We start from the raw sequence: 27,786 nt of genomic DNA on the forward strand, positions 1-27,786 counted from the left end.
AAATAGTAATGGTGATTATCAACACCAAATCAATCTTGAAAATAATGAAGAACCTCCAATGAATGAGAATGGCTATACTGTTCAATTTTTGAAAGACTATACAATAGCAGCTATGAAAATAGAAAGAAGACCTAACAATGAAGGGTTGATAGTTTATGTGAAGCCCAACGAGGATGTCTACTCTGGTAAAAAGAAGAGAAGACAAGGAAGTTTTGATAGATATTTTGTGGGAGACTCTTTGAGATGGAAGGAAAAATTGGGAGAGGACAGAGATATTCTATTTTCTGACCTAGTTGACAAGTATCACAAATCATTTAAAAAATCAGAAAGGTATCTCATTATTACAGAAAGATCCGTCTATTTGGAGCATAAATTCTTAAAGAAGAGAAGAAGGATACCTCTTAGGAAAATTTACAAAATTTCTGTTTCTCCATTCACTGACCACTACTTTTTTATTCACGTGAAGGGAGAAAGTGACGTGCTATTGGAAAGTATCAAAAAGACTGAAATTATTTCAATACTTACTAATACTGTTAAATCTACTCTACCAAGAGTTTTTGAAATTGACATTACAAATACAGTAACGCAAGTGACTAAAAATCCTACACTAGTTCGTCAAGTAATATTTGAGGAAGTTTCATCTCCAAAATCTTGCAAAGTTGAATACACAAAAGCCAGTGAGCCAATCAAAGTCTATATTCATAATGAGGATGTCGTTGATGAGTTTGCCAAGACAATTCTGGATGTATATGGTGGAAAGAAATCGAGAAGAATTTGTTCTCTCAAATCAGCTGACGAAATTGAAGATGCTATATTTATGAGGGAAGTACTAATGAGTGACAATACCACTCCTCTCTTTGTGGCTGAAGTTGAGTTTGTAAATCCATATTCATTGAGCTCAGTCAGAAAGAATATGAGTATTTCTAATAGTACAATATTTTTACTTGGAAAGAAGGGAAGTGATGGTTTAAGAATTGAAATTGAGGAAATCACTTCTATCAAATGTAGCAGTCAATGTGATGATCTATTTGTAATGTTTTGTGGAGATTCGGCATATCTGTTCAACTCTGAGTTAAAGACTAAAATTATTGAAACTCTCAGAGCTGCCAATAGTAAGATACAAATTTTGGTTGAACCTAAATTAATAATTCCATTCAAAGATTTATTTGTTTGGGATGGAGAGATGAGTGTTAGCAGTTCTGAATCTTTGCCTAGCCTTATTGAAAGACCTGTTGAAGTGGAAGAGCCTATGACTCCACCATCAACACCATCTACACATTTTCTTGAATCTCCTCTCGTCAAGAAGAAGGGCACAAATGGATACTTAATTATAGTTGTCCTTGTTGACAGAAATATCTCAGAACCAAAAATTATGTGCAATAATGAACAAGCCAATGCTAAATTGACAATTCGAATTAATGATCAAGATCCTGCCTTTCCTTTTTATCCTCTTTTCTCAAAGAGTAAAAAGGTCTAATAAATTAGAGATCTAAAAGTAATGATATTCCAAAGTTGCACAATAACCAAGTGATGCTGTTAATTTTGGTCTTTCCCATTGTTCAGCCTTAGTAAGTCTATTTTTTGAGCTATCTTCTTGCATCTTTTGTTCAATGTAGTGGATTAATTGATTTCCCTTATCATGTTGAATCATTACAACTTGAATTTTAATGGAATAGGCATCTTCGGTTCCGTCATCGCTTAAAGAGTGCATCTCACCTCCTTCACTATTAACAATAACAAGACCATAAGCTCCTAATCTTTGAGCAATGACTGCTTTTTGTACAAAGGAACATTTTCCTCTAGCTGCAAGAATAATTCTATCGGTATAGTTTGTACTAATTCCTAAATTTGCAAAAGACATTGGTTCCTGACAAATATCCATTGGATTGGCCAATACAACTTCCTTCACTTCTCTACAATTTGTATTCACATAAAAACCTCCGAAATGTGCTGTAGTAAATCCGATATGACCAGATAAATAATGAGGTGAATAAACATGAATAGCTTCAACAAGAGTTGATAGTATCAGGAAAATTGCCCCTATGAAAAGAATGGCTCTAGTATTGATGATCATTTTTTTTGTTATGAATTCCAAAATTATTTAAATAACAAATAGATAAATATTTAATAATAATAATTTAATCATCAAATTCTCCATAACCATAGTAGAGAGCAGATCTCTTATCCTTATCTTTAATTGTGCTGTCGGCGCCATTCTTTAATAAATATTTACAAATTTCTAAGAGAATTAAAAAATTAAATATTTCAATAATAAATTAAACAAACCTTGAAAGCCAGCATACGAAGCATAATGGAGACATGTCCAACCATTTGATTCATTTACCATATTTACATTAGCTTTTCCTCTTTCAATAAGTGATTTGATAATATCAAAATTACAAGCTTCCACAGCTCTCATTAATGGAGTTCTACAGAGGAAATCCTTCTCATTAACCTTGATTCCAGTCACTCCGACAAGAACACTCACAATAGAGGCATAATTTCCACCAACTGCATAGTGAAGGGCTGTATATTTCTCTCTATCTGTAATATTTACATCAGCTCCACGATCAACTAAATAATTTACAATATTCAAATGGCCGTCACGACAAGCCATATGTAAAATAGTCACTTGTGTTGCAGGTTGTTGGAAATTTACATTATAATTTAAATCGGAAACAATAAATTTAATAACATCCAATAATCCAGAACAAGCCACTTCTTGTGGAAGTAATCTCTTTGTTTCAGGACAAATTTCCTCGGTAACATCAAAATTATTAGATGGTGCTGTTTTTAATAATTCAATAATTTGATTTTGATTTTTAGATTTTACACTTTCCCACACCTTTCCAGCAAATGAAGACATTTTTTATTATTGTGAATAATAAAAGATTTAAATCCAATGTAATTCAATACATCTATTCAAAGAGCTATATCTTTGAATTGTCAAACGCTTGCAAATATGTGTTTGAAAATCATCCAATTCCGAGATCGGAATTTGCCATCTTACAATTTTGACACATCATTGAAATGAATTTATTCACGTTTTAAAAAAAAGACAACTACAACACTACCTCATATTATCTCGTCCAGGTCAAGAGAGATTCGGAAAAGATTAAAAAACTGTATTTTAAAAAAGCCTATTTTACAACCATCATTTGATCAATTTAAATTGAACATGACTACTCCACTTTATAAATGTTATGGATGTGATAGGCAGATGAATGCCATTACTAATAATGAAGGAAATTTAGCCTGTGCTTTCTGTGGCTCGGAATTTGTCGAAGAAATAGAATTACCAACAGAAACTGTAACAACAAATACCTCACCAATTCATTCACCTTCTCCTCAAGCAAGTAATATTGTGGATTTAACCAATTTGGATGATGATGACATCTTCTCTCGTGCATTCAGCACAGCAGTAACAACTCCTGAACAAAATCAATCAACTAGAAGTTCCTCATCTACAACCACTACAACAACACGATCTAGAACATCATCTTCGGGAACACCAACTGTACATAGCCAAACAATCTCCATAACAATTGGACCAAATGGTACAACAAGAAGAACAATTACAAATGCAACACCATTCAATCCATTTGGATTTGGTGGAGATAACAATAATAGAGTGGATCCACTTACATCACTATTTGGTGGATTTGGTGGAGACAACAATAGAGATCCAATTTCTTCAATTTTTGATGCTTTAAATAATGCTAGTCAAAATGTGGGAAGTAATACAAATCAACAAGGAACCTTCCCAAGAATAAGCTTTGGACCAACAATGGACTTTTCTAATTTCATGAGACACATTAGACAACCTTTTGGAAATGGAACAACATGGGGAGATTATGTTTTCTCAGATAACTTGGATGACATCATTACTAGAATGATGGAAGCAACTGTTGGTCAAGGAGGAACTCCACCAGCTTCACAAGATGTCATTTCCAAACTCAAACACAGAAAAGCTCAAGAATGTGATTGTAAAGATTGTGCTGTATGTCAAGATCAAATTAAGGCTGAAGAAGAAATAACAGAGCTTCCTTGTGGCCATTTGTATCATTCTGGTTGTGTAACACCATGGCTTGAAAGACATGCCAACTGTCCTATTTGTAGAGCTGAAATTGGAAATGATGGCAGTGCCCTCCCACCACATTCCCACCAACAACAGCAACAACAACAGAATAATCCACATAATCATTAAATTATTTACTATTAATTAATTGTTGGCAGCTTGTGAAAAGATCATGGTGGTTTACCATTTCTTCCCTCCACTCGAAATTTTAAATTCAAAAAAAAAGCCGTTACGCAAAGATGGTGGTGCTAACAAAACTCAAGCACCCTCGCAGTCAGTTTAAACCTCCACTCAAGGACTCCAATAATGGATCATCATCAACTACTTCATCCAAGAGTACTACTACCGACACTACTAGTAAAATAGCTAGTAGTCTAAAACAACAAACTCTCAATTTTCCAACCAAATCATCATTGGAAAAACAGTCACTCGAGTCTTCCTATGAATCTTCCGAATCATTGTCATCACCTTCATCCTCTGATGAAGAAACTCAAGACAAGAAATCAATAGTGAATAATGTTAAAAAGAACATTAACTCTACCAAACCACTCTCCACCAGCAACACCACCACTACTTCTGCACCAATACGAAAGCCTTTCAAAACACCCTTTAAAACACCATTCAAAGATAATGTTAAATCATCATCGTCGAATAGTGTACCCTCTACATCATCAACAAGCAAACCTTCCACCACAAAAAGTAAGCCTCTCCCACAAAAGAAATCGAATACTCACACGAAAGAGAAATATGATAGCGAGTCTGTTACTAGTTCTGACGAAAGTGATTCTCCATCTGAGGAAGATGAAGAACAATCATCAGAGGATGAACAGGAAACAAAGAAAAAGCCAATCACTTCCACACCTCAAAAGAAACCTCTCCTTTTGAAAAAAGCCATTTCTAAAACTGAACCAACACCTAGGACTAATATTGTAAATATGAAATCTTCAAATGAAAAACCTTCTTCTAAGGTTTTTGAAAGTGTTCAACCAACAGAAGTTGAAAAACCTAACTCACAAGAATGTAAGAAACAGCAAGCATCTGAAAACAAATTGAAAGACAAGAAGGATGAAAATAACAACCATAGTGAGGAGACTCAATCTAAAGTTGCATCAGCTCAGTCATCTTCCTTATCACTTTCTTTAGAGAATGAAATGGACAAACAAACTCAAAACAAGACTTCACAAATTTCTGTGGATAAAACAAAGCATTCAACTGCAGCAGAAGAACCTTTAATTTTGGAAATCTCAGACTCTTCCATGTCCCCGCTATTGAAAGATTCCCCACCAAAGAGCAAAGCAAAGAAAAAGAAGAATATAACTTTTAAGGCAATAGAATCGCCTCCAACACAAATTGAAATTACGGATAGCATTCTGTATGAGGATATTTTTACTTCAAAGAAAAATCCTATGGAAGATGAACCAAAGTGGAAACTAAAGAAGAAACAAGAAATAAGGGAAGAACATGTCCCAAGACAAATCAAAATTTCAAAATTTTTCAAGAAGGAAGCTCATGATGAATCAGAGATGAAACCAATCTCAAGTGTAAATAGATCTGTAAATTTATCAAAAAAGAGAAAGGAAAAATCAACCCCTGTACAAAACAGCCCAAGCGTAACCACACCTATCTCAACAATCAAGTCACCAGAAATGAAAAAGGTTAAACCCATCTCACAAACGACCTATACTATGAAAACCGATACTCCCGAGAAGTTGGACCAACCAACACCAAAACTTTATGCAATGGATATTTCTCCTGTTACATCAATACTATCAATTCTTGATAGTCAAGATAGTCAATGCTCACCTCCAGTGATATTGTCCAAACCAAAACAGGAAATAATCGAAGAGGAAGAGGTGGACGAGGCAAGTAGAGAGTCCTTATTACCGTGGTCTCAATCATCACAAATTGAGGATAGTCAAATGATTACATTCTCCCCTGTTTATAATTTGAAATCAGATGAGACACAAATAGATGAAGATACTCGAGCACAAAAGAAATCCTCAATGTCTCTTTCACCGCTAATTGACATTATTGGGTCAAATAACTCACAACAGGTAATAGTGTTGGACTTTGATGAAACACAAATACCTGATACACCAACACACAAAATTAACATACCTTACTTGGATGATGTAAAAATGAAAGAAGAAGGTGAGGAATTTGATGAGGAGAGTACCTCTATTGACTTCTCAGAAAAGGTTTCCATCACACCCCCACTCACTAACACTTCCAAAAAGGATTATCACGTTGGGTTTTTAACTTTACCTTATAGTATTGATTTAGGTGCAACTATTCATGATACTGAACTACCAACTGTCAATATATTTCCATCAGATAATCACATAACAAACCCATCCACTTTGCAACAGCAATGGAATGTCCAACCTAAAAAGCCAATCAAGGCAAAGGCATTTGGAAGAAGACAGAAAGTTTCATTTAGACCAGTTTTCAAAGAACCAATCGTTGACGAGGATGTGAAACCAAAGCAAAAAGTTGACGAATCTGTAATGAATATCATTGCATCACATATTGAATCACAAAACCAACCAAGGAGCGATTCATCTAATTCACTAAGTGATTTGAATAACAATGATGTTTTGAGAACACCACCCTCATTTAGCTCACCCGAGTTGTCACTGTAATTTATTTACAAATTGGGAGTTTCTTTTTACATACATGAATATCATTTAGGTAAATTTCCATTTCAAACAAATTAAAGCCAACAACTCAAAAAAATGAAAAGCCTCCATTTCGTACTGTTTTTCCTTCTTTTATTTTGTATTCTCTTGCTTCTAGATAAAACAACTTGTGAGAAATGTTCTGGTGCAAGATTGAACAGATTTGCCAATAAAGATTGGGTACAATTATTAAGAACAGAAGGAAAAGCCCTTCCAACTAAACCAAAAAGACCCGTTGACATTAATGATGCTCCCCTAAATCTGAAAGACACTGGTGGTTTTGTACTGCAAAGGATTTGCAAACTTCCACAACAAGCTTATTTTCCCTTTCAATAATTCCTTATAAAATTCTTCTTTCTTGAAATCTTCCAATTCAAAGACCAGTTTTTTTGAACCTTCTTTGAAATTATCGAATTTATCCTCTTCTTTCCCTTCACTACCGGAAGAGATTGTCCATAGTACCATCAAATATAATTAAGCGCGTTCCTGTAAAATCCTCTTCTCAACAGATAACAAATTATTAAGGAACAATTTGCAATACATACAGATAGAGATTCACTACAGTGTGCATTGTTTAAATACTGGAGAAACAGCTCTTATCACATTCTCCACAATCAAAAACAAAATGCTCCAAAGCAAACATAGAATCTCACGCAATTTGTGTGCTTTCCTTCTTATTATACTAGGTCTCATCTGCACAACTCTTGTGATGGGTGCTACAGAACACACAAGCCATGGTAAAGATCCACTCCCAAATCATGACTCTAACGATTACAAGTATGAACACTCAAGTGGTTACGTGCTTGTTGATAGTGTTGCTCAAAAACATTACTGGTATTATTTCCAACAGGCTGCCACAAACCCAACCTCAAAGCCTCTCATCTTGTTCTTGAATGGTGGTCCAGGTTGTTCCTCAATGGAATATTTTGGTAGTGGTATCGGTAATGCTAACGTTAGTGTTGATGGAAAGGTAACTTTGGAAGATAACTATTACTCTTGGAATCAATTTGCTAACATTATCTATTTGGATGCTCCAGCTGGAGTTGGTTACAGTTATGGTAATACTAGTTTTTATGCTGTTAACTCTGACGATCAAACTGCTCAAGAATCAAGAACTTTCCTCGTTGAATTCCTTACTCATTATTCTCAATTCAGAAACAGTGATTTGTATATTTCTGGTGCTAGTTATGGTGGTAAATATGTTCCAAACTTGGCCAAGTTGATTTTGGAAGAAAATGTTAAGGGACAATTCGTTATCAATTTGAAGGGTATCACTCTTGGTAACCCATTGATTCACTGGCAACAATCTGCAATTAGTTCAACTAATCATTATGTTTCTCTTGGTATGGCTTCTAAGGTTGCTGCTGATGAAGTTGCAACTGTTTGTGGATGGAATGATCCTGATAATTGGCTCTTCACTGCCTACGGTACTAACAATCAAGAATGTCAAGACAAGTTCAAAGATCTTTATGAAAAAGCCATTAGAGGAATTAATGTTTTCAATCTCTTTAAGGATTCATGCAATACAACCACTAACTTGAACTCTGACGCATGTCACGGAGAACATTTGAAGAGATATATGAATTTGGACTCTGTTCAAACATTCTTCAAGGTTAGAAGTAAGGTTGCATGGGATGCATGTTATCCAGAAAATGGATTTGTCTATGGTACTGACCAATTTGTTAGTGGTCTTCCAACTCTCCAATATCTTTTAGATAAGAAGAATCTCAAGATTTTGATTTACACTGGTGACATGGATGGATCAACTCCAGTTAGATCATTCTATGATGTTATTGCCAAGGCTACAGGTCTTAAAGTTCAACAAAATCTCACTTCTTGGTCAGTTGACTCACAAATTGCTGGTAGAAAGACTGTCTACAGTAATGGATTGACCTATGCTACTGTCAGAGGTGCTGGTCATATTGCTCCACTCGATCAACCAGCCAGAGTTTATGCTTTGGTTTCAAACTTTATTCAAAATGGTGTCATTCCTGACTCTATTACTCTTCCAGAACTTCCAGAACCAGATCAAATCAATACTCCAGAAGTCATTGCTCTCAAGACTCTCTCAATTTTGTTCATTATTTTGACATTTATCTTGACCATTGTTGTCATTGTTTTGGCTGTCTGTTTGGGCGTCCAATGTTCTAAGGTTAGAAAATCTTCTAACACCACTATGGCTTAAAAATTTTGTTCTCTTTTTTAAGCTACTACTTACTGTACATTCAAATTTTCATCAACAATAAACTAAAATTTAAAAATTCATTTCAATTAAAATAATGTTTATTTGAACTTGTGCAATTTTGAAAGTACACAATTACGCTCAAATCCTAATTGCTTAAAATAGACTTTAGGAAACAATAGAAAAAAATGGAAGAAGGAACACAGGAGTCACAGCACTCACTTTTTGATGGTCTTGATGAAGTAGAAAATGGTTTGGTTCATGTTGATGTAGCACTCTCGGGGACTACAGCTAGAAGAGGATCAACAAAATCAACAAGACAAAGGAAAACTAGTAAAGCAAGCGATTTGATGGTAAACATTCCGGAGAGGGAAAGATCAAATTCTCAAGTTTCGGATGATGGTGATTCACAAGATGAGGATGATGAGGAGTTGAATATAGAATCTTCCAAGTTGCCAGATCATGATTTTAAAGCAGAATTGAAAAGCTTGATTTCAGAGGCAATCATGCAAAATGAAGATTCTTCTTTGGAAGAAATACAAAGTGAAAGTGTAGAATCTTACAATGAGAAAAAGTTGACTAGATTTGCTACTTCACAAATTGAATATGCTGAATTATTTGAAGCTGACAGAAAGAAGGGAGATTTAATTTATGATTCTCTCTTTTATCCTCATCATGTCAGAAGTAACTTGTTAATTCAAAAGAGAAAGAAAAAGTCATCCAATCAAAATCCTCTCAGCTCTCCTCACGGTGTTCCTGATTTAAATCTGAATGTAGAGGATAGTGAATTGACCATTTATCACTTGTATTATATGATGTCTATTATCAAGTCTAGACAAGAGATTCAATTGAAGCAATATCTTAAAGGTGATACAAAATTATCTGTCACTGCTTCCACTGAACATGAATATCCAATTTTTACAGACGATTCTATAGAAATTCATGTAAATGATCTTGGAGTTTCCGTTGATACCCTATGTTATTGCTTGGAAAGTAATAGATATTTGGATGAATCCGAAGAAGGAAAAGTGATGAAATCCATGAACAATACCTTCTCTCAAATTGTAATTACTAAGAAAAAGCTAGTTGCCTATTTATCTCTCTACCCTGAATTCTTTACCATTCAAAAACCTAGAAAGAATCTTGATTTAGTATCACTCAATTATTTATGTTTCGGAGTAGAGAATAACCAAACTAGAGAATTAATCAAGTTTAAAGTCAATGGATCCAATATTGAAATTGTAAACATTGAAGATAATAATATTTTGTTATCAATTGCATACAGAAACCTTCCTGAAAAAATTACTCTAGATGCAAATAATGAAGAACATATCAAATCATTGCTCAACATTATCACTGACTCATTTCCAAAAGGCAAATCCTCTTTCAAGATTAGCGTTTTGAAGCGAATACTATTCAGCAAGTATGATTTTAAACCATACAATATCGTCCCATTCATGCATTGTTTCCCACAATTCTTTGAATTGAATAAGAAGGGTGTTAAGGTTAAAAGATTGTATCCTACTGTCATGGATTACAAACCAAAGGTTGAGAATGTCATGTTCTTAAACAAATCCAACTCAAAAGCTGAATCAAAGCCTGTTGAGGGAATGGCTATGTTTGAACTTCCAAAAACTGATTATTCCATAATATTTACTACTGAGGAGAAGGTTGTTGATCAATGGATTCAAGAAAATGTATTTAATCATTTTGGAGAATCAAATGATCAAAAGGTTGTTGTTGGTATGGACACTGAATTCGACTTTTTCAAGTTGAACAAGAACTATCAACTCAATCCAGTACTCCATGAAAAGTTGTGGAAAATTTTCAAAAAGCAACAACAGTTCACAACTACTACTTCCATATCTGTCTATGATGAAAAAGAATATTCAAACTTGAAGCAATTGTACTTTAAGGAATATGAACAGACAGTCTTCCCAGATCTTATCCAATTATCAACTGGTAAATCATGTCTCTTGTATGGAACAAGCGAAGGAAAGGCTAAACCATCAAACCTGTTCGTTGAATTAATGTATGACAAACGCGTTATCAAAACTTGGTGTTCTATGCATGAAGACGTCAAATTAATATCCCTTTGGATTAAACACTACAACATGATTTTAGAAAATAGAGAATTTGAAGGCCTTATTGAACTTGACCCTAGCCAACTTGGTGCTTCAACTCTATGCGAACAACTATTATCCTTAAAAATGGCAAAGGAAAGAACTGTTCAAGTTTCAAGATGGTCAAGATTTGGGTTATCAAAAATTCAAACCAAATATTCTGCACAAGACAGTTACCTAAACTATCTTCTTTATAATATTGTTTCAGAGAATAAGGAAGATTTAACCCAAGTCGAAGAACATGAGTCCATCTCATTTTCTTTGTTTGATCCAAGTATGAGTATTTAATTCAACATTTACAATGTGTAAAGTTTGAGAACATAATTTATTAAGCCATAAAATTTTCTTTTACAATCATAATTGGTTCAAATAAGATTATTTTCTCATCTTTTTTCTCATTTCTCTCTGCTTACGTCTTCTTCTTTCTTCCTCTTCTTCTTTACGATCTTCAATATCTGCAACTCTACTGGCATACTCTTCTTCCTCCTCAATTTCATCAAATCTTGCGTCCATATCAGCATCATCAAAGTCATCATATGATCTCAAGTGCCATTGCTGACCTGGTTTTCTAAACATTGCAGCAATAGATCCAGGCCTGTAATCATCGTAGCCACCTCTTGGAGCATATGGGTTTGGTGGTGGCACATATCTTGGTGTATCGTCATCATATTCATCATCACTGTATTCATATTCATCTTCTTCATCATCATCCTCGTCGTCATCATCAATTTCCTCAATCTTTCTTTTAGAAGCAGGAGGTCTCATATTCGAAACTGGCTTACCTGCACCATTTCTAGGATTATTACTCATTGTTGATGAGCGTGGTGGAACCATAGCATTTCTGGAAGTTGCTGGTGGAGGACCCCTCATTTGATTTGGTCTGGTTGGTGGAGCTGCCTTCTGTGGAGGTGGCTTCATTGGAGGATGTTTTTGGGATGAACGTTGTTGAGTTACTGATCGACTTGGTGCTTGTTGTTTTGAAGTGGTTGTTGCTGATGATTTTTGGCTACTAGTTGCTGAAGATTTGCTTACTGAACTTGATTTTGGTTTAGCTGTTGTGGTAGTACTTGAAGTTTTTGAAGTGGTTGTAGTTGATTTTGCAATTTTTGGAAGAGTTTGAGATGGTGGAGTTGCTTTTGGTTTTGCAGAGGTTGATGATGCTTTAGCACTGCTATTGCTTGAAGATTTAGAAGTACCATTACTACCATTACTACTACCACTACTAGTAGCAGAAGATGATGATCCATTTTTCCTCATTGATGGCAGATCGTCATATCTCGGAAGTGGAGGATTGTTATGTACATTAGATTTTGAAGTTTTTGATGTTTTTGTTAAATTTCTACTACTTCCTGTATCTGCAACATCTCCAACACGTTTTCCACCATTTGCTTCGGCTTTTTTCTTTTCATTCTCTGCCTTTGTTTGTCTTCTTTTTTCCTCGGATTTTAATTTACGTTGTTCCTCAACATATGAAGCTTGTAAATGTGGTGGGACAATTACTTCTTCATAAATCATGTGTTTTGCAATTGCTTCAGGATCAAATCGAGGAGGTTTTGTTTCTCGTTTTTGTGATGTTGGTGGTGGCTTTGGTGGATTTTCTCTCTGCATTTTCATTTCCAAATAATTAGCACTTGTTATTTTAGGTACTGCTTTAGAATTTTGTTCATGTAACATTTTTAGATACTCCATGCTGGCACTGAGTGATTTTCCAATACCATCCTCTTCTTCCACAGTGTTTCGGGATGGATGATCATCACGATGATAGGGACACATTTTTTTGTGTATGGATTGTGATGGAAATTTTAAAAATAAATAATGTTCATCCTTTTACTTTTTACAATTCCTTTACATGGAGGAACATTCATAAATATTCGTCAAGTAGCAGTCCATACATTTGGATATTATGTGAAGATTTTAATGAAAATTTTATATTGCCTTGTTTTTTTCATCCAATTTTTGTACAAAAATTTATGATTTTTTTTTTGGCGCCAAAATAAACCGTTTCACAACATTTATAACACAACAAAAAAAAACAAATGCTCACCAACAATGGATTTGCTTCAATGTCTGCTCCTAACATCAAGGCAGCCACAAATAATGGTGCCACGATAATGATGAATGATCACAACAACAAGGAAAATCCACGATCACATCCTAATATACAGCATAATAATGGCTTTGCTGTTCCTCCAAAAAAGACAAACTCTACACTCACCACAACAGCAAGACCATCATCAGTTAATAGCAAAGCCACAACCTCAAAAGTAAATAATAGTATAGTAGAAAAGGTTAACAACTCAGAGGATGAAGTTGTTTATCCTGATCATCCTAGAAACGATTGGACTATTAATGATTTTGAAATTGGTAAACCTTTAGGTACCGGAAAGTTTGGTAGAGTTTATTTAGCCAGAGAGAAGAAATCTAAATTCATTGTTGCTCTCAAATTACTTGATAAGAAACAATTGGAGAAGGAAAAAGTGGCTCACCAACTCAGAAGAGAAATTGAAATTCAATCACATTTGAGACATAAGAATATTCTTCGTCTGTATGGCTATTTCTATGATGAAAAGAAAGTTTATCTGATATTGGAATATGCTCCAGGTGGAGAAATGTATCACTTCCTTCAGAAATGTACTAGATTTTCAGAAGAACAAACTTCCAAATTCATGTATCAAATGGCCAGAGCTTTGAAATATTGTTCTGCAAAACATGTTATCCATCGTGATATCAAACCAGAAAATCTCTTATTGGATGGCAATGGTGAATTGAAGATTGCAGATTTTGGTTGGGCTGTTCATGCTCCAACAAGTAGAAGAAAGACACTTTGTGGTACATTGGACTATTTACCTCCAGAAATGATTGAGAAGAAAGCTCACAATGCAACTGTAGATTTGTGGTGTATTGGAGTTCTGTGTTATGAATTTTTAACAGGAAATCCACCATTCTTTGCACAAGATGATAAGTCAACCATGAGAAATATTGTTGCTGTAAGATATTCCTTCCCTGAATACGTAGGAGATGAGGCAAAAGATTTAGTAAGAAAACTTCTTGTTAAGGAGCCATCCAATCGTATCACACTTGAACAAGTTCTCAAACATCCTTTCATTATTACATACAATAAGAATAAGGACGAAATGTAAATGATTAAATTAATTTTTTGTATATTTATTTTAAATTAGTTGTGCTTCTTTTCATCAAAAACGTCAATATCGGTAAGGTGTGGTGCTGTCTTCAACTTCATAAGGGCAACAACAGAGACGACGAGCCAGAAAACGAGGAAAAGACCAATTACAGTAGCAACAGCAATTTCAGAATCAATGTACATGGTGTTGAGGGTACCATTGTAAACACTTGTCATATTGTAGACTTCAACAGTAGCATAAACACTGTAATCATGTTGAGCATCACTAGTAGAAAGAATGTGACGAGAATTCAAACTAGAAACAGTTGGCTTTTGAGCAGAGAAGAGAGCAACATAGTCACCTTCAGTCAACTTGTCCAAATCAGCAACAACGTTTTGAATGACAGTATCATACTTAGCCAAAAGGTCTCTAACCTTAGCATCACTACGATGAACATCAGCAAAAACGAAAAGATACTTTCCACCCTTCTTAAGATAATTTTCTGGGGAAGCAAGGAAATCCTTCAAAGCAACACTACCAGCAACATTGCTATCAGAAATAGTGAAAGTAAATTCGGATGGCAAGACTGATTTAACTTCTTCTTCAGAAATGTTAGGGAATGAAGCACTTGGACCCTTCATGGCCTTCTTCAAGAAAGCAAAAGCGTTATTTTCGTCTGGTTTGATAGAAAAAGCTCCAGAGTTTTCCAAAAATTCATCAGAACCGAGCTATTATTATTGTTGTTGTTGTTCGTTGAATCCGCAAATTATTATTCACTTACTTGATGATGCAAAAAGACTGCAACTGTGTTGGTTGAGGATAATGTGTCTTTCAATGAAGTAAATTTCGACATTTTAATGTCTCTCTTTCCGCTCCACACTAAAGCAGGTACACTTTCCAAAGCATTGGCAAAAGCGATCACGACAGCCACTAATAAAAGGGCTACAATGGTGCTGGTCTTCATTTTTTATTTAAATTTTTTATTCATTTTTCTAAAATATTTTTTGGATAAACAAACGAATATGGACCGGAAGTCTTCATCTCCGGAGTCATGGAAAACAATTAGACAATGCTATTATTATTGTTTAAATGAGTAGCTTTAATGGAGAAAATAATATCTTCTACAGTTTCTTCTATTAAGTGTTAGATAATAAATTTACAGCACGAATTAAATGATGACGATTGATTGACTACTGTGTTGAATACATTTAAAAATTAAATTTTAATTAGGTTTGTATTTGGATAATATTCAAATTATTAATAGTGTGTTGAATCGTCAAGTCATGTTGGTTCGGATTGAAGAAGAGAAAAAAGCTTATTGCTCCACATTCCATCAACAAGTTTTAATCACATAAAAAAATGCCTTCAATAAATAATGACAAAATGAATTCATACAAGAACTTGAGTGATGAGTCTGATGATTCTGATGACGATTATATTAAAAGGAGAAGAAGGGAAAAATATGCTAGTGATGAAGAGGAAAAACCGATGAGAGATCATAATAATACTCGTAGGGAGTCTCCAAATAGACAACCAAGACAACAACAAAAACATCATCAACAACCTCCAAATTCTCCATCATCAAATTACCAAAAGAGAAAAAGAGGTGATGACGATCATGTCGATTCTCCATCAAATGAATCCTCTCAAAAAAAGAAAAAGACTGACGATGATTGGGACTATGAATCAGATCCAAGACAAAAGATTATTCATCAAATTATTTCAATTTGCGAGTTTAAACCAAGTGATGAATTATACGAAAAATTGAAAGAAGTCTCTACTCGTATTACTACAGATCTGGAGGATGATTATCAAACTAATATCACTACTATTTCAGATATCCTCATGCAATGGTATGTTTTTAATTTTATATTTTTACTAAATTGAATAGTGTTGCTGATTTCCCTGTCAAGTCATCTTTATATGCAATTGTAATTGCTCTTATTAATAACAAATTACCAAAATTTGGAGAGCTTTTGGTTAGTTTAACTGTGGAACATGTCATTCAAAGCCATAATAACAATGATTGGATTCGTGTTAAATCACTCCTAAGATTTATTTGTGAATTGATGCATTTCAAAGTTGTTGCTGAATCTGACATTTATCAGATCTTTGATACATTTATTGACTTGTCGGTCAAGAATGCAGAAACTTTAATTGGAATGAATTACATGTATGTCATATTAGGAGCTCTTCCTTGGGGTATTGAGGCATTCAAAGAAAATTCTATTTATTTATCCGATATTTCATCCAAACTAACAAAATACTTTGAAGTATACAATCAAAACGATTTTGGATTATATCAAGTTTACAAAGGTCAAAAAGACTGCTTGGGAGCAATGTGGGATCAATTCAAGTATTTCCTGTCTAACCAAACAGAAACAAAGGTAATCAAGAGTTTATTGAGAGCTCATATAAATGTTACTGAATCAGATTTGAGCGATGGAAGAGCACACAAGCTTGAAATACCTGCTGGTTCTTTAAATGATGTAGCAACTAAGGACACTGATTTTTCTAAGGGTTATTTATTTAAATCAAGACTAGGACTTTATGAATCTATGATACCAAACTCACTTCATTTACTTTCACCAATTGATAGATTAGTAGTGGAGGAGTATATATCAGATTTTCTTTATTTCTTTAATGGATCTCACAGAGATTGTGTTAATCGTTTATATATATGGGCTGGAGATCTTGCTACTTTGGCTTTCAAGAAGGATACCTCAGTTTCCTCTCCAAAGAGCATGGAAGAAAAAGAACTTGCTATTTTAAACGATTTAGATCCAAGTGGTGAATATTTCCAACATATGGCTATGGATATTATTCTAGGTGCTATGTGTTGTCTTCCTGCTCCACCTGTTAAAATTCATTTCTACAATGTAGTTGTAATAGGATTGTGCTTGCAGAAATGTACTAAGGATAATTTTTCAAGAGAAATTGTCAAAAAGTACATTAATTATGTATTTGAAAATATTGATGATTTTGATGATGAATGTTGTATGCAAAGATTTACATCTTTAATGTCCTATTATTTGAGTCAATTCGATTGTAAATGGTCTTGGGATAAGTGGTCATTCATTTTCAATGATCCAGATTCATCAACCAATAAGAGAAGGGAGCAATTTATAAGATTGGTACTCCAAAAAACCTTGCATGTGACTTACATGAATAAGGTCAAAAGATCTATTAAAGGATCTTCAAACTTGACAGAAGATAAGTTTGATGATGATTCTAGATATAATGAGGACGAAGATTTGACTGATGTACCTTTTGCTAAATTCTTACCATACTCACCAGATGCTACATTTAAGTATACTCCAGATAGTCCTTATCACGCTGACGCTACTAAATTACTTGATGCAATCAAGGGTAAGAAGAAGGATAACACAGAAGTTATAGAGCTCTTCTCTACTTTAGACTGTAAAGATGATAAGATACTTTTACTGGATATTTTCATTAGTTGTATTTTATCTAATCAAAAGAATCTTACTGAATTCAGTGATTTACTGACATACTATAAGGAAGCTATTTCACAACTCATGGATTTTGATGTTTTACCTCAAAGAGTGAATATTATTAGATGTCTTTGGAGGTATTGGCACAAGTCTCCACAAAGAATTATTCTTTTAATGAAGAAGTTACTTCTCCAACATGACATCATTTCCTGTCAGAGCTTGGCAAATTATTTGTTTACCGATAACGAACTATTGTTTTCATATGGTTATTCATGGGATATTCTTAAATCATGTTTGGACACTCAAATAACTAGAGCTTTAAGAGCTTTCGAATATGGTGATGATTCCACAAGCACAAGTGATACAGTACCAAAGATAAAGAAGGATAATCAACCATCAGATCATTTTGATCTCGATAAGGCTGTTAAAGGTTTGGATTCCATGTTTTTTAAAATGCTACTTGGAGAAATACGTGAAACTGTCTACATTATTACTAGGCTCTTGACAGAAAAACTTCTCACCTATGATAATGTCAAAAGTTGGGAATTTAATCACTTGTACGGATTATTGAAAGAAGTTGCAAGACTTTACCAAGTCTATGTTAAGGATTTACAGGGTTATGTGGAGTCAATTCTTTCAGAATCAAGCAATACCATTGTCAAGGAACACTTGCTTTCACTCTTCAAGGGTTTGAACTTTTTCAAACATACTAGTGTGTTTGTTCCAGCTGGTTCAAAGGCAACCACCCCAAGATATGAGAGAAGATTTGATCCAATTCTTCAAACCAAGAATTATACCATATTGGATACTAGACATTCCATTCATGATTTATTAATCCAAGAAATTCAACGAGTGGAAAATGAAATTCCTGTAATTATTACCAAAGACCACCCATTGTGTTCACTTCTCCTTCCTCCACTTTCTGACACAAAGAAACCAGAAACTGTTGATGAGGAAATGAAAAATAACCAAACAACTAGTGGAGAGCAGCAATAAATTTGGCGCCATATTTTTAAATCAAAAAATTCAAATAAAAAAAATGCAACAAAACCTTACACAACCTGGAAAACTCTCGCAACTCATTGAAGAATGGAGCAAGAGGGAATTACACCTAACCGAAATACCACAAACATTTTTTATAAGAGAAGTGTGTAGAGGAAATATGATTCCGATATGGAAATTTCTGATCACATATGTGCATGATCCGAAAACTGTGGACCATGTTAAAAAGAATTTGATGTTGTAAGTAATTGGTGTGATTTCTTATCATACATTGGGAATTAGGAGTGGAAAAAAGGTTCAAAAATCATTGGATGTCGAAAGAAAAAAGAGACAACAACTTGTCAAACAAATTGAAGAAGTTAAATCAAGGATAAACGAAATTAAAGCTAAAGGAATACCAAACACTGAATTTGAAATTATGGAACTGAGGAAAAAAATCAAAGTACTTCAATCATCTGTACAGAATCAAAAGAAACAGGAAGACCAAACTACAAAAGAAAATTTCTTAGTTAGAGCTTTTGAAGAAAAGTGTAAATTTGACACTTCCGTGTTGAGTGAATATAGCCAGAAATTGGCCATATCGTATGACACAATGAAAAGAATTAACAATGTAAATATTAGCGAGGTTAGAAAAATAATAGAAGAATTTGTAAATACTTGTGTTAAAACTTTGAGTAAGGAATTGAATATAGATATCAGTGAGATTGATTTTGCTTCCCTAAAAATCAAAGAACTGCTTACTCCACAGATTTTGGAACATGCTCAAGAAATACTCAAAGAGCAGTCGATATCTATTCGCCACTCGTTTGAGAATTCTCACACTCTTAAGGATGCTGACAAGGAGAGGATTCAGCAAATTGAAAATGCATTGGAGGAGGAAAGAAGAAGACATATCACCAGATTTTCAGAAACTCAATCGTATGTTATCAAGACAGTACACTATTTTAATTACATTACTAGTTTGTCTAATATCTCTCAAGACCTTAAGATAAAATTTGAAAGGCTAAACGAGGAAATAAGAGAAACAGGACTCACCATCTTTGGTGAGAAATCAATTTATGTTGAGGAAATGAGAAAAAATGAAATTGAACTTTCTCAATTCAGAGCAGTACGAGCTGTACTAGAGGATTATATTGCTTGCCTTACAGAAGAAAGGGAAAAAAGAAAAATTGTAAGACAAAGCCTTCCTGTCAAACAACAAGAAATCAATAGTCTGAGACAAAAACGAATTCAAAAATATGACAAGGTTGAGACACTAATTCAAGAAACCAATACATTGGTGAATATTTTGCCTCAGAAACAAGAACAAGTTCATATGTTTTTGCAAGACAGAATACCACCAATTACAGAACCATTCGCTAATGTTTTGGAGACATTTGGCAATATTGTTGAAACTGAGTACAATACTGTTTCTAAAATACCATTGGACTATATCATACACACAGATTATGGAGAGAAACGATTATTAAGGAAAGATCTTTCGATATTTGCCAGAGAAGAGCTAGGAGGGAAACTGAAAAAAATACTAGACATTTTAGAATTTCCTGAACATAAGGCGATTGACCATGTTCTTACTCATGCAACAGATATGAAACAAGAGTTGACTGTTCTAGAAAATGAAAGAGAGAATTTGAAAGAACTAATTGAACATATGCATGCAGTAGAGCAAGGAGTTGATTCATCTGCCATTCAACAGGTTATTGAGGAAAATCATGAACTAGAAAATGCACAGAACGAACATTGGACTGGTTTGATTGACAGAACAAAAATGGAGATTGAAAATTTCAAAGAGGAAGCAGAGAATGTACACAATTTATCTGAAGTGCTTTTACACAATCCAGTTATCCAGAAAATTGACTGGAATTCATTATTAAACAATTAGTTGGTTTTTGATTTACCAAAAAACTTCAGTAATTTGAGTAAGATAACAGTTGCAATTACTAATGGAAGTGTGAATACTGAAATAATGGTTTTGATAGTACTATCAGTGTTATCTTCGACTGTTGTATTATCCAATTGATTTAAAAAGTCTGTAACAGAACTTTCAGTTGGTGTAGAAACAACAGTAGTTGTTGGCTTTCTTATTGGTAATGATGGTAGGGCTCTTGTAGTTGGAGATGGTTTTCTGGCCTCAGTAGAGACTGAAGTTGTAAGAGTTGGTGAAATTTCAATTTCAGGGGTTCCAGGTGTAAGTTTCAGTTTTCCATCACCACTTGGAGAGGTGGCTTCTTCTTGGATTATACGAAGATCTTCTTCGAATTGTTCAAGCAATTTTTGTTCTTCTTGTACTTGTTTTTCCATTTCTTTCATTTGTTGTTTGTTGAAAAGAGCCTTTTCGTGGAGTTGTGTAAGAGAACACAAAATTAATTTCTTATTCTTTTGAAGGAAAACATCTTCAAATGTGAAAAGCAAATCTACTGGAAATCCATCAACTTTTCTCAATCCTGCCAAAAACAAAGCCATATTATTCTTGGCATTAAAAAGATAATTACTATTGAAGGCCTTATCACTACTGAGTGAGAATAATTGTTGATCAAATTGATGGACCTTTTCATAGGCAATATATGTTGGGAAATAGTGTTGCAATAATTTACATAAAACAAGTCCATTTTCTAAATTGTAATAGAAATTACGAGAGCTTTCCTTCTTGGAAGCAATATCCGGTAATAATGAAGGTGATGATTTTACATCCAAACCACTGTCCTTTTTAGCAAATTTAATTCCTAAACTATTTTCGATCCAAGTTTGTAATTGTGTTTCAACTTCATGAAATTTATCTTCCTTGATATCACGTAAAGGACTAATATTCATAATAAATGTTTGCGAAAGGGAATCTGATCTTGTATGAATTGGAGTCATTGGAGAAGAAATATTTGTTAGTAATTTATTCTTTGGACGTAATGGAGTTGGGGTATTGCTATTACTGTCAACATAATCAAAATCATCATCCAAAGAAAAGTTTTCATTTCCTCCGAACGTAACGCCTTGTGATGACATTTTTTAAAGATTTTAAAATCAAATTTATTTTTGGCGCCATTTTTTTATTTAATTAATAATTATTAATAATATTTAATAGTTAAATATTATTCGTGATGGATTCTATCATATGAATTTAAATCGAAGGATTGGAAAACATTGAAGTTTTACAATTTCCTTCCGATTATTTAATCAAAAAAATGCAAGCACTTCTACCACTGAGTGAAGCTCTTGGAATTTTGCTCAACACAAAGTTTAAACAAGTCACCAATATAAATTCCGATAAACATTCATTGTTTCATGCTTATAGTTCATGGTCCTATTTTGTAAAATCTAAATTGATTTCTGGTGGAGAGAGTACTGATTATGAAACAATTTTAAATGACAAACAATACGGAATTATTTTCATCTTGTTGGATAATTTAGTTGAAAAATCGTCAACTCTCAAATATCAACATAGTTTTCAATTATTGTGTGATTGTTTTTATAATGATGAATCTATTAATGATTTCGTATTTGGATTATTTATTCATATTTTAAAAAAGAAACCTGAAGATGAATCTGCTACAAGAATTCAACAATATAAATATTCTATATGTAGATTTATTACAGAGTTCATATTGGAAAAAGAGTTCGAAAAAGAGGATAAACCTAAGTTATTAATTGATAGTAATGAAACCATTCTTGATAGATTTGGGGATGACAAGTTGTCTAAATTGATGGAATATCTTTGGATTATTACTCGATACGAAAGTGTAACGATGGATGGTAGAAGATTTGCTACAATTTTAACATCATCCTCAAGTGACCTTTTATTAATTTTGGGATATTTACTTTCACAAAATCAGAATGAAATCCTTTTCAAGCAATTTGAAACATATTTTAAATTAACTAGTGAGTTATTGCATTGGTTTGAAAATCAGAGAGATTTATACACAACCTCTCTCAAATATCTTCACAGTAGACTGAAAGAGATTTCATCTATTGTGTCAATAGTTAATAATTTAGAGAGAAGTTCCCGAGAGGATGATCAAAATAGGGCAAAAGATGGGCGAAACATGTCCCTCAGATCATTTTCCTCTTTTTTAATAATTTATGGATTTTTAATGGTGGAAAATCGTGAACATTTTGAGCATTACATCAAATTTACAACAAAGATTGAGGGTTCTAGTTCTAAGCATGACTATTTATTTGATTATCTGATGGCTATATTACTGGAGCTTGAAAAAACTGAAAATGAGACAGAAATACTCCACAATTTAGTATACCTATCAGCAATACTAGGTAAAATGAAAAAGAAAGAACTAAAGAAATATTTGGGAATGAAGGTAAAGGGAGAAAAGGAAACCAAAACACTCTATGAAATAATTATACATATTACTAATAACAAACTGGTAAGTATCCATTCTCTTTATTAAACCATTAATACTTGGAATAGTTTAAAATCAATTCGGAAAATATTGCGAGAATAACAATTTATTTATATAAGGAAATGGTAAATTATACTGGAGAAACCAATGACAGAGGAGCATTTATTGATATGGTAATGGAAATGCTTGAAAGTGATGATATTGTTTCTAAGGCAGTCATACTTTTTGTTTCAGATATTATTAGTACTGATAAGAGTCAAATATATTCTATTTTCAAACTAGTTGAATCTGACAATGAAAAGGCAAAGAAAAATGGACTTGTAATTCTTTCTGAAATATTCAACTCTACCGATATTGATGAAGAGCTTTCTCATACAGTCACTGATTATTTAATCAATAAGCTTTCATCAGATGATTTATCTATTAGATCGTGTACTGCAACAGTATTTTCGAAATTGGATTTCAAATATATTGCAAACAGAATTATTCCACTATATGTCTCAAAGAATGAGAAAGAGAGATCTGCAGCCCATGAAATTTTGACTAAACTAATGGAGAGCAACACTGAAAATCCAAATATTTTCATGAATGTTGTAAACTCTATCAAAGATTTACCAATTTATGAGGATCCTAATCCAGATCAAACCAGAAAAAACATTGCAGAACGAGTTATGACATTTATTCCAAAGTACTTTGCCCATCTTTCTCCAAATTCTTCAAGACTTTTGGTAGAAGAAATAATCACCACATTTTTTGAATCTAACACCAATTCTCTCTTAGTGTTTATGATGAATAAGATTTTGAGTTTTACACTCTCTGTGGAAGCACCTCAAAAGATTCTTTCAAGTGAAGATGAATACATACTGAACAATAAGAAAGATACCTTGTTGGGCGTTCTTGCAAAAGTGTTGGAAAGGATAAACTGTCCAAAAATAGAGGAAGAAACCATCTTTGATATGCTAGCACCACTACTTGTACTAAAGACTTTACCCGTTTCAATATTCTACTACATTCATCCTAATGCAGAGCATGATAAAATATTCACAGAAGTTTTGCTGATAATGATTAGAAATGTGATAGATTTGAGTAAACCAGAAGAGGTAAGAAGAGTCTCTGCTGAAGTAGCTTCAAAACTACCACCCAGAATTACAATTTCCTCATTTGTTGCAAGGTTTTCCAACTATTTACAAAAGAACTCATTGACCAAGGCTAAGTCGGTTTTATTTTGCATTTGTCAAACTATAGCTCTATACGAGGAGGATCCATACTTGTATTCTTTTCTTACTGGCGAATCTCTCTTAATTCAATCCATTAAGAATGCCTGGAATTTACAATCCAACGATCAAGAATTATCAAAGATACATCAAGGATGTATGGATTGTATGGTTATGATTATCAAGTATATGCTGAACTACAGTCACTCTGATGGTAACTTTATTTCAGATAATATTCTCAAACCATTGTCAAATAATTCAGAAAGCATGATGGTTAGAGTATCCATTTCCAATATCATAACAAAGTGCACCAATGTATTCCCTCTGAAACATTTGCTTTCACTTTCTAGTATGGTTATACCAATTTATTCTAAAGTTTTACTTTTAAAGAGAGAACCAAATGCTGAAACCTCCCTCTTCTACTGCTCAAGTCTTCAAGCATTGATGAATTTGGTTTTCAAAATCAAGACTGCTGTTCATCCATATTCCAAATCATTGTTAGAAATTATTTCCAAGTGCTTGTCAGAGTCTGATCCTAACATTCGTCACTTCTCCCTAAAGCTCCTTAGTTCACTACTCTTTGCAAGAGATGATGTACTAGTGGATCATCAAACAATCTTTGAATTTGAAATTTTAAAGAAGGTTAAGGGAATGGCCTCTATTGAATCAAGTTTGGAAGTTCAAAAGCTTGCCAATGAATTGTGTAAAATAATGGGACTATGAGACATTTATTCACTGAATCTCTAATATTTCCCGCCAAATTATTGCTCAAAATAACTACATAAAAAAATGTCAGACTCACTCCTCAAAATCAAATTGCAAAACAAGGCAAAGGAACAACAGGAGAAGGCCATTCAAGATAGAAAGAAGGGAATATTGGTCTTGATGATAAGACACTTATTTGATAATGGGTTGGTATCACTCTTATTGAAATTGTTAATCATTCTTTAAAGGTATCTTGACACAGCTGAGAGAATGCAATCGGAAACAGGAATATCACTCAAAAGGTTTGATGCTGCTGATAATATGGATCTCAATAATATTATGATTGTATGTTTATTTTTGTATAACTGAGTTCATAATTGTTTAAGGAATTTGAAGAATACTATCAAATGAAATTTATGAAGAAACCAAAACTTTTCCGAAAACTACAATCTGATGCTGATGATACTCCATCAAATATACCACCAAGTTCTAAAACAGCTCCATCCTCCTCTGCAACAGCAAAAACATCAAGAGCTGCAAGTGGAAGCTCCTCTTCTTCGGATCAAAAGGACAAACCATCAGTAACTTCAAAAACAGCACCATCATCATCTACAAGAAAAACACCTACAACTATTACAGGAGCAAAAACATCAGCTAAGGATAATAAGGACACAAAAGAAGATAATGAGAAACAAAATGAAGGATTTGATATTTCAGGAAAAAAATTGGATACTACAAAACAACAACAACAAAAACAAGAAAAGAAGGAAATTACAACCGAGGAAAATGAAGAAGACTATTATGAGGAAAGGTTATTGAAACCTCTACCTGAAAATTTATTCTTTGGTGATATGAGAGAACTTGCAGAAATGATTAGAAGAGAAATCATTGTCACTAATCCAATGGTACATTGGGATGATATTTCAGGATTACATTATGCCAAACAAATGGTTAAGGAAGCAGTTGTCATGCCACTTAAATATCCTCAATTCTTCACAGGATTGATAACACCTTGGAAAGGAGCTTTGTTATTTGGGCCACCAGGTACTGGTAAGGTAAGTTTTTGAGAATTGAGTTTAATGTTTTGAAATAATTATTCAGACAATGTTGGCTAAAGCTGTAGCAACCGAGTGTAAAACCACCTTCTTCAATATATCTGCATCCTCAATTGTGTCAAAATGGAGAGGTGACAGTGAAAAATTAGTCAGAGTACTTTTCCAACTTGCTAGACATCATGCACCTTCTACAATTTTTTTGGACGAATTGGACTCTATTATGAGTCAAAGAGTTTCAGCCACAGAACATGAAGGTTCGAGAAGAATGAAAACAGAATTATTGATTCAAATGGATGGTCTGTCGAAGAGTAATGACCTTGTATTTGTGTTGGCTGCTAGTAACCTTCCTTGGGATTTAGATCAAGCTGTTTTGAGAAGATTGGAAAAGAAAATCCTTGTAGGCTTGCCAGATAAGGATTCAAGAAATTCAATATTCAAAAATTGCCTTACTCCTGAAAGAGCCAATTTGACCGAGACTCAATACCAAGATTTAGCCGAGAAAACAGAAGGATATTCCGGATCTGATATCACACTTGCTTGCAAGGAAAGTGCCATGATTCCTGTAAGAAAAATTTTCAGTCAACTAGAAAAGTTGGATGCAAAAGCAACGAATGCAGCAGATAAGGTAGTTTTAGATAAGGTAGAAATGAAAGATATCGAATATTCTCTCAATATTATCAAACCCAGCGGAAACCAATATGAAGAGCAATATAATAAATGGCAACAAAAATTTGGAATTTAATTTACAATCCCTTATTGAAGTAGAAAGTGTTAACCTTTTCTCCCTTTGTGTTAGTAATATTATGGAATTGTGGTTCCAATTCAGTAGCAGAAACTGGACTGATTTGTGGATAAATACCAATACCCAAAGGCAAGAAAAGACCAATAAATACAGTTAACATGGCCAAGTTAGTCAATTGCTTAGACATGGCAGACTTCAAAATACCTCTAGCTTCCAAAGAGTTCATCAAAATTGGTTGAACAATCATACTAGGAGCAATCAAAAGAATTCTTGAAGTAATTGTTTGAGCAACACCCATTCTACCAGCAACTGCTGACTTTCCGTAAACAGTTCCGTCTTGATCCCAAACTGTGATACCTTGTGTCATTTCTTCTCTTCTCATCATACCAATGTTCAAAACGTTAGCAACAGCAACAGCTGTGAATGGAACAATACTCAACAATGTACTCTTGAGAACTGGTTGGAAAGTACTTCTCTTAACCCATTCATTCAAACCAATTGCAGTACCAACTGAAGAAGTGACAGCAACAATATAATTCTTGAATAAAGTAGCATTACTAACTTCATTGGAAGCATTACGATTGGCATAATTGACACAAACGTTACAAGTTTGATTGACAGTTTGCCAGAAAATGGTACTAGGAATACTACGAGCACTCAACATACCAGAAACAATCAACAAGTTCATAGGAACAAAAGCACTCATACGGAATGCTGGGAAAATTGGTTCCTTAGTATCTGGGTGAATTGATGATTGTTTAAGTTTCATGGCCTGGTAAATCTTTTCTGGTGCGTATTTTGGTTCACTTTGTAATTTCTTTTCATCGGTTTCTGCTTTATATTCATCCAAAAGAGAGATGGCACCCTTCAAAGTTGAATTAGTTACCAACAAGGTTCTTGGATCGGTAACATTGAAGAAGTGAACAACTCTTCCCCAGTATGTATCTTGATCGTATCTACTTTTATCAACGTTGATTTTAGTAAAGATTTCTGTTGGTGTTGTTGTGCTCATTTTTTTGTGTTAAAATTTTAATTTATGAAATTTTTAATTTTTCAAAATTATTCAGCAGGAAGATGGTGATGC

At 33.8% G+C, this 27,786-nt stretch overlaps 13 protein-coding genes across 13 annotated transcripts; 9 read left to right on the forward strand and 4 right to left on the reverse strand.

The window, feature by feature from the left end:
• Nucleotides 1–3,178: 3,178 nt before the first annotated feature.
• On the forward strand, nt 3,179–4,207 carry NAEGRDRAFT_68257 (uncharacterized protein; the record flags this gene model as incomplete). Its single annotated transcript, XM_002676516.1, has 1 exon — nt 3,179–4,207. The coding sequence occupies one exon, from the start codon at nt 3,179–3,181 to the stop codon at nt 4,205–4,207; it is 1,029 nt and encodes a 342-aa protein (XP_002676562.1).
• A 110-nt stretch (nt 4,208–4,317) lies between these two features.
• NAEGRDRAFT_68258 (uncharacterized protein) lies at nt 4,318–6,720 on the forward strand (the record flags this gene model as incomplete). Its single annotated transcript, XM_002676517.1, has 1 exon — nt 4,318–6,720. One exon carries the CDS (start codon nt 4,318–4,320, stop codon nt 6,718–6,720), a length of 2,403 nt encoding a protein of 800 aa, XP_002676563.1.
• An 814-nt stretch (nt 6,721–7,534) lies between these two features.
• NAEGRDRAFT_1636 (uncharacterized protein) lies at nt 7,535–8,752 on the forward strand (the record flags this gene model as incomplete). Its single annotated transcript, XM_002676518.1, has 1 exon — nt 7,535–8,752. A coding segment is annotated over one exon (1,218 nt), but the record flags the coding sequence as incomplete, so codon positions are not given.
• A 374-nt stretch (nt 8,753–9,126) lies between these two features.
• NAEGRDRAFT_79962 (uncharacterized protein) lies at nt 9,127–11,419 on the forward strand (the record flags this gene model as incomplete). The annotated part of the gene is made up of 1 exon (XM_002676519.1): nt 9,127–11,419. The coding sequence occupies one exon, from the start codon at nt 9,127–9,129 to the stop codon at nt 11,347–11,349; it is 2,223 nt and encodes a 740-aa protein (XP_002676565.1). The 3' UTR covers nt 11,350–11,419.
• Nucleotides 11,420–11,436: 17 nt separating this feature from the next.
• On the reverse strand, nt 11,437–12,834 carry NAEGRDRAFT_68261 (uncharacterized protein; the record flags this gene model as incomplete). The annotated part of the gene is made up of 1 exon (XM_002676610.1): nt 11,437–12,834. The coding sequence occupies one exon, from the start codon at nt 12,832–12,834 to the stop codon at nt 11,437–11,439; it is 1,398 nt and encodes a 465-aa protein (XP_002676656.1).
• A 341-nt stretch (nt 12,835–13,175) lies between these two features.
• Nucleotides 13,176–14,201, forward strand: NAEGRDRAFT_33959 (uncharacterized protein; the record flags this gene model as incomplete). The annotated part of the gene is made up of 1 exon (XM_002676520.1): nt 13,176–14,201. The coding sequence occupies one exon, from the start codon at nt 13,176–13,178 to the stop codon at nt 14,199–14,201; it is 1,026 nt and encodes a 341-aa protein (XP_002676566.1).
• On the reverse strand, nt 14,199–15,147 carry NAEGRDRAFT_79963 (uncharacterized protein; the record flags this gene model as incomplete). Its single annotated transcript, XM_002676611.1, has 2 exons — nt 14,199–14,911; nt 14,965–15,147. 2 exons carry the CDS (start codon nt 15,145–15,147, stop codon nt 14,237–14,239), a joined length of 858 nt encoding a protein of 285 aa, XP_002676657.1. The 3' UTR covers nt 14,199–14,236.
• A 419-nt stretch (nt 15,148–15,566) lies between these two features.
• NAEGRDRAFT_79964 (cap binding protein with MIF4G domain) lies at nt 15,567–18,652 on the forward strand (the record flags this gene model as incomplete). Its single annotated transcript, XM_002676521.1, has 2 exons — nt 15,567–16,036; nt 16,075–18,652. 2 exons carry the CDS (start codon nt 15,567–15,569, stop codon nt 18,632–18,634), a joined length of 3,030 nt encoding a protein of 1,009 aa, XP_002676567.1. The 3' UTR covers nt 18,635–18,652.
• Nucleotides 18,653–18,800: 148 nt separating this feature from the next.
• NAEGRDRAFT_68265 (uncharacterized protein) lies at nt 18,801–20,188 on the forward strand (the record flags this gene model as incomplete). Its single annotated transcript, XM_002676522.1, has 4 exons — nt 18,801–18,880; nt 18,923–19,558; nt 19,601–20,038; nt 20,086–20,188. The coding sequence occupies 4 exons, from the start codon at nt 18,801–18,803 to the stop codon at nt 20,186–20,188; spliced, it is 1,257 nt and encodes a 418-aa protein (XP_002676568.1).
• A 330-nt stretch (nt 20,189–20,518) lies between these two features.
• NAEGRDRAFT_68266 (uncharacterized protein) lies at nt 20,519–21,637 on the reverse strand (the record flags this gene model as incomplete). Its single annotated transcript, XM_002676612.1, has 1 exon — nt 20,519–21,637. One exon carries the CDS (start codon nt 21,635–21,637, stop codon nt 20,519–20,521), a length of 1,119 nt encoding a protein of 372 aa, XP_002676658.1.
• Nucleotides 21,638–21,816: 179 nt separating this feature from the next.
• On the forward strand, nt 21,817–24,923 carry NAEGRDRAFT_68267 (uncharacterized protein; the record flags this gene model as incomplete). The annotated part of the gene is made up of 2 exons (XM_002676523.1): nt 21,817–23,010; nt 23,055–24,923. 2 exons carry the CDS (start codon nt 21,817–21,819, stop codon nt 24,921–24,923), a joined length of 3,063 nt encoding a protein of 1,020 aa, XP_002676569.1.
• Nucleotides 24,924–24,989: 66 nt separating this feature from the next.
• On the forward strand, nt 24,990–26,702 carry NAEGRDRAFT_36870 (uncharacterized protein; the record flags this gene model as incomplete). Its single annotated transcript, XM_002676524.1, has 4 exons — nt 24,990–25,111; nt 25,154–25,250; nt 25,292–25,960; nt 26,007–26,702. 4 exons carry the CDS (start codon nt 24,990–24,992, stop codon nt 26,700–26,702), a joined length of 1,584 nt encoding a protein of 527 aa, XP_002676570.1.
• A 1-nt stretch (nt 26,703) lies between these two features.
• NAEGRDRAFT_68269 (uncharacterized protein) lies at nt 26,704–27,714 on the reverse strand (the record flags this gene model as incomplete). Its single annotated transcript, XM_002676613.1, has 1 exon — nt 26,704–27,714. The coding sequence occupies one exon, from the start codon at nt 27,712–27,714 to the stop codon at nt 26,704–26,706; it is 1,011 nt and encodes a 336-aa protein (XP_002676659.1).
• Nucleotides 27,715–27,786: the final 72 nt, after the last annotated feature.

This window comes from Naegleria gruberi (genome assembly GCF_000004985.1).
Source record: "Naegleria gruberi genomic scaffold NAEGRscaffold_27, whole genome shotgun sequence".
NCBI lineage: Eukaryota > Heterolobosea > Eutetramitea > Acrasida > Naegleriidae > Naegleria > Naegleria gruberi.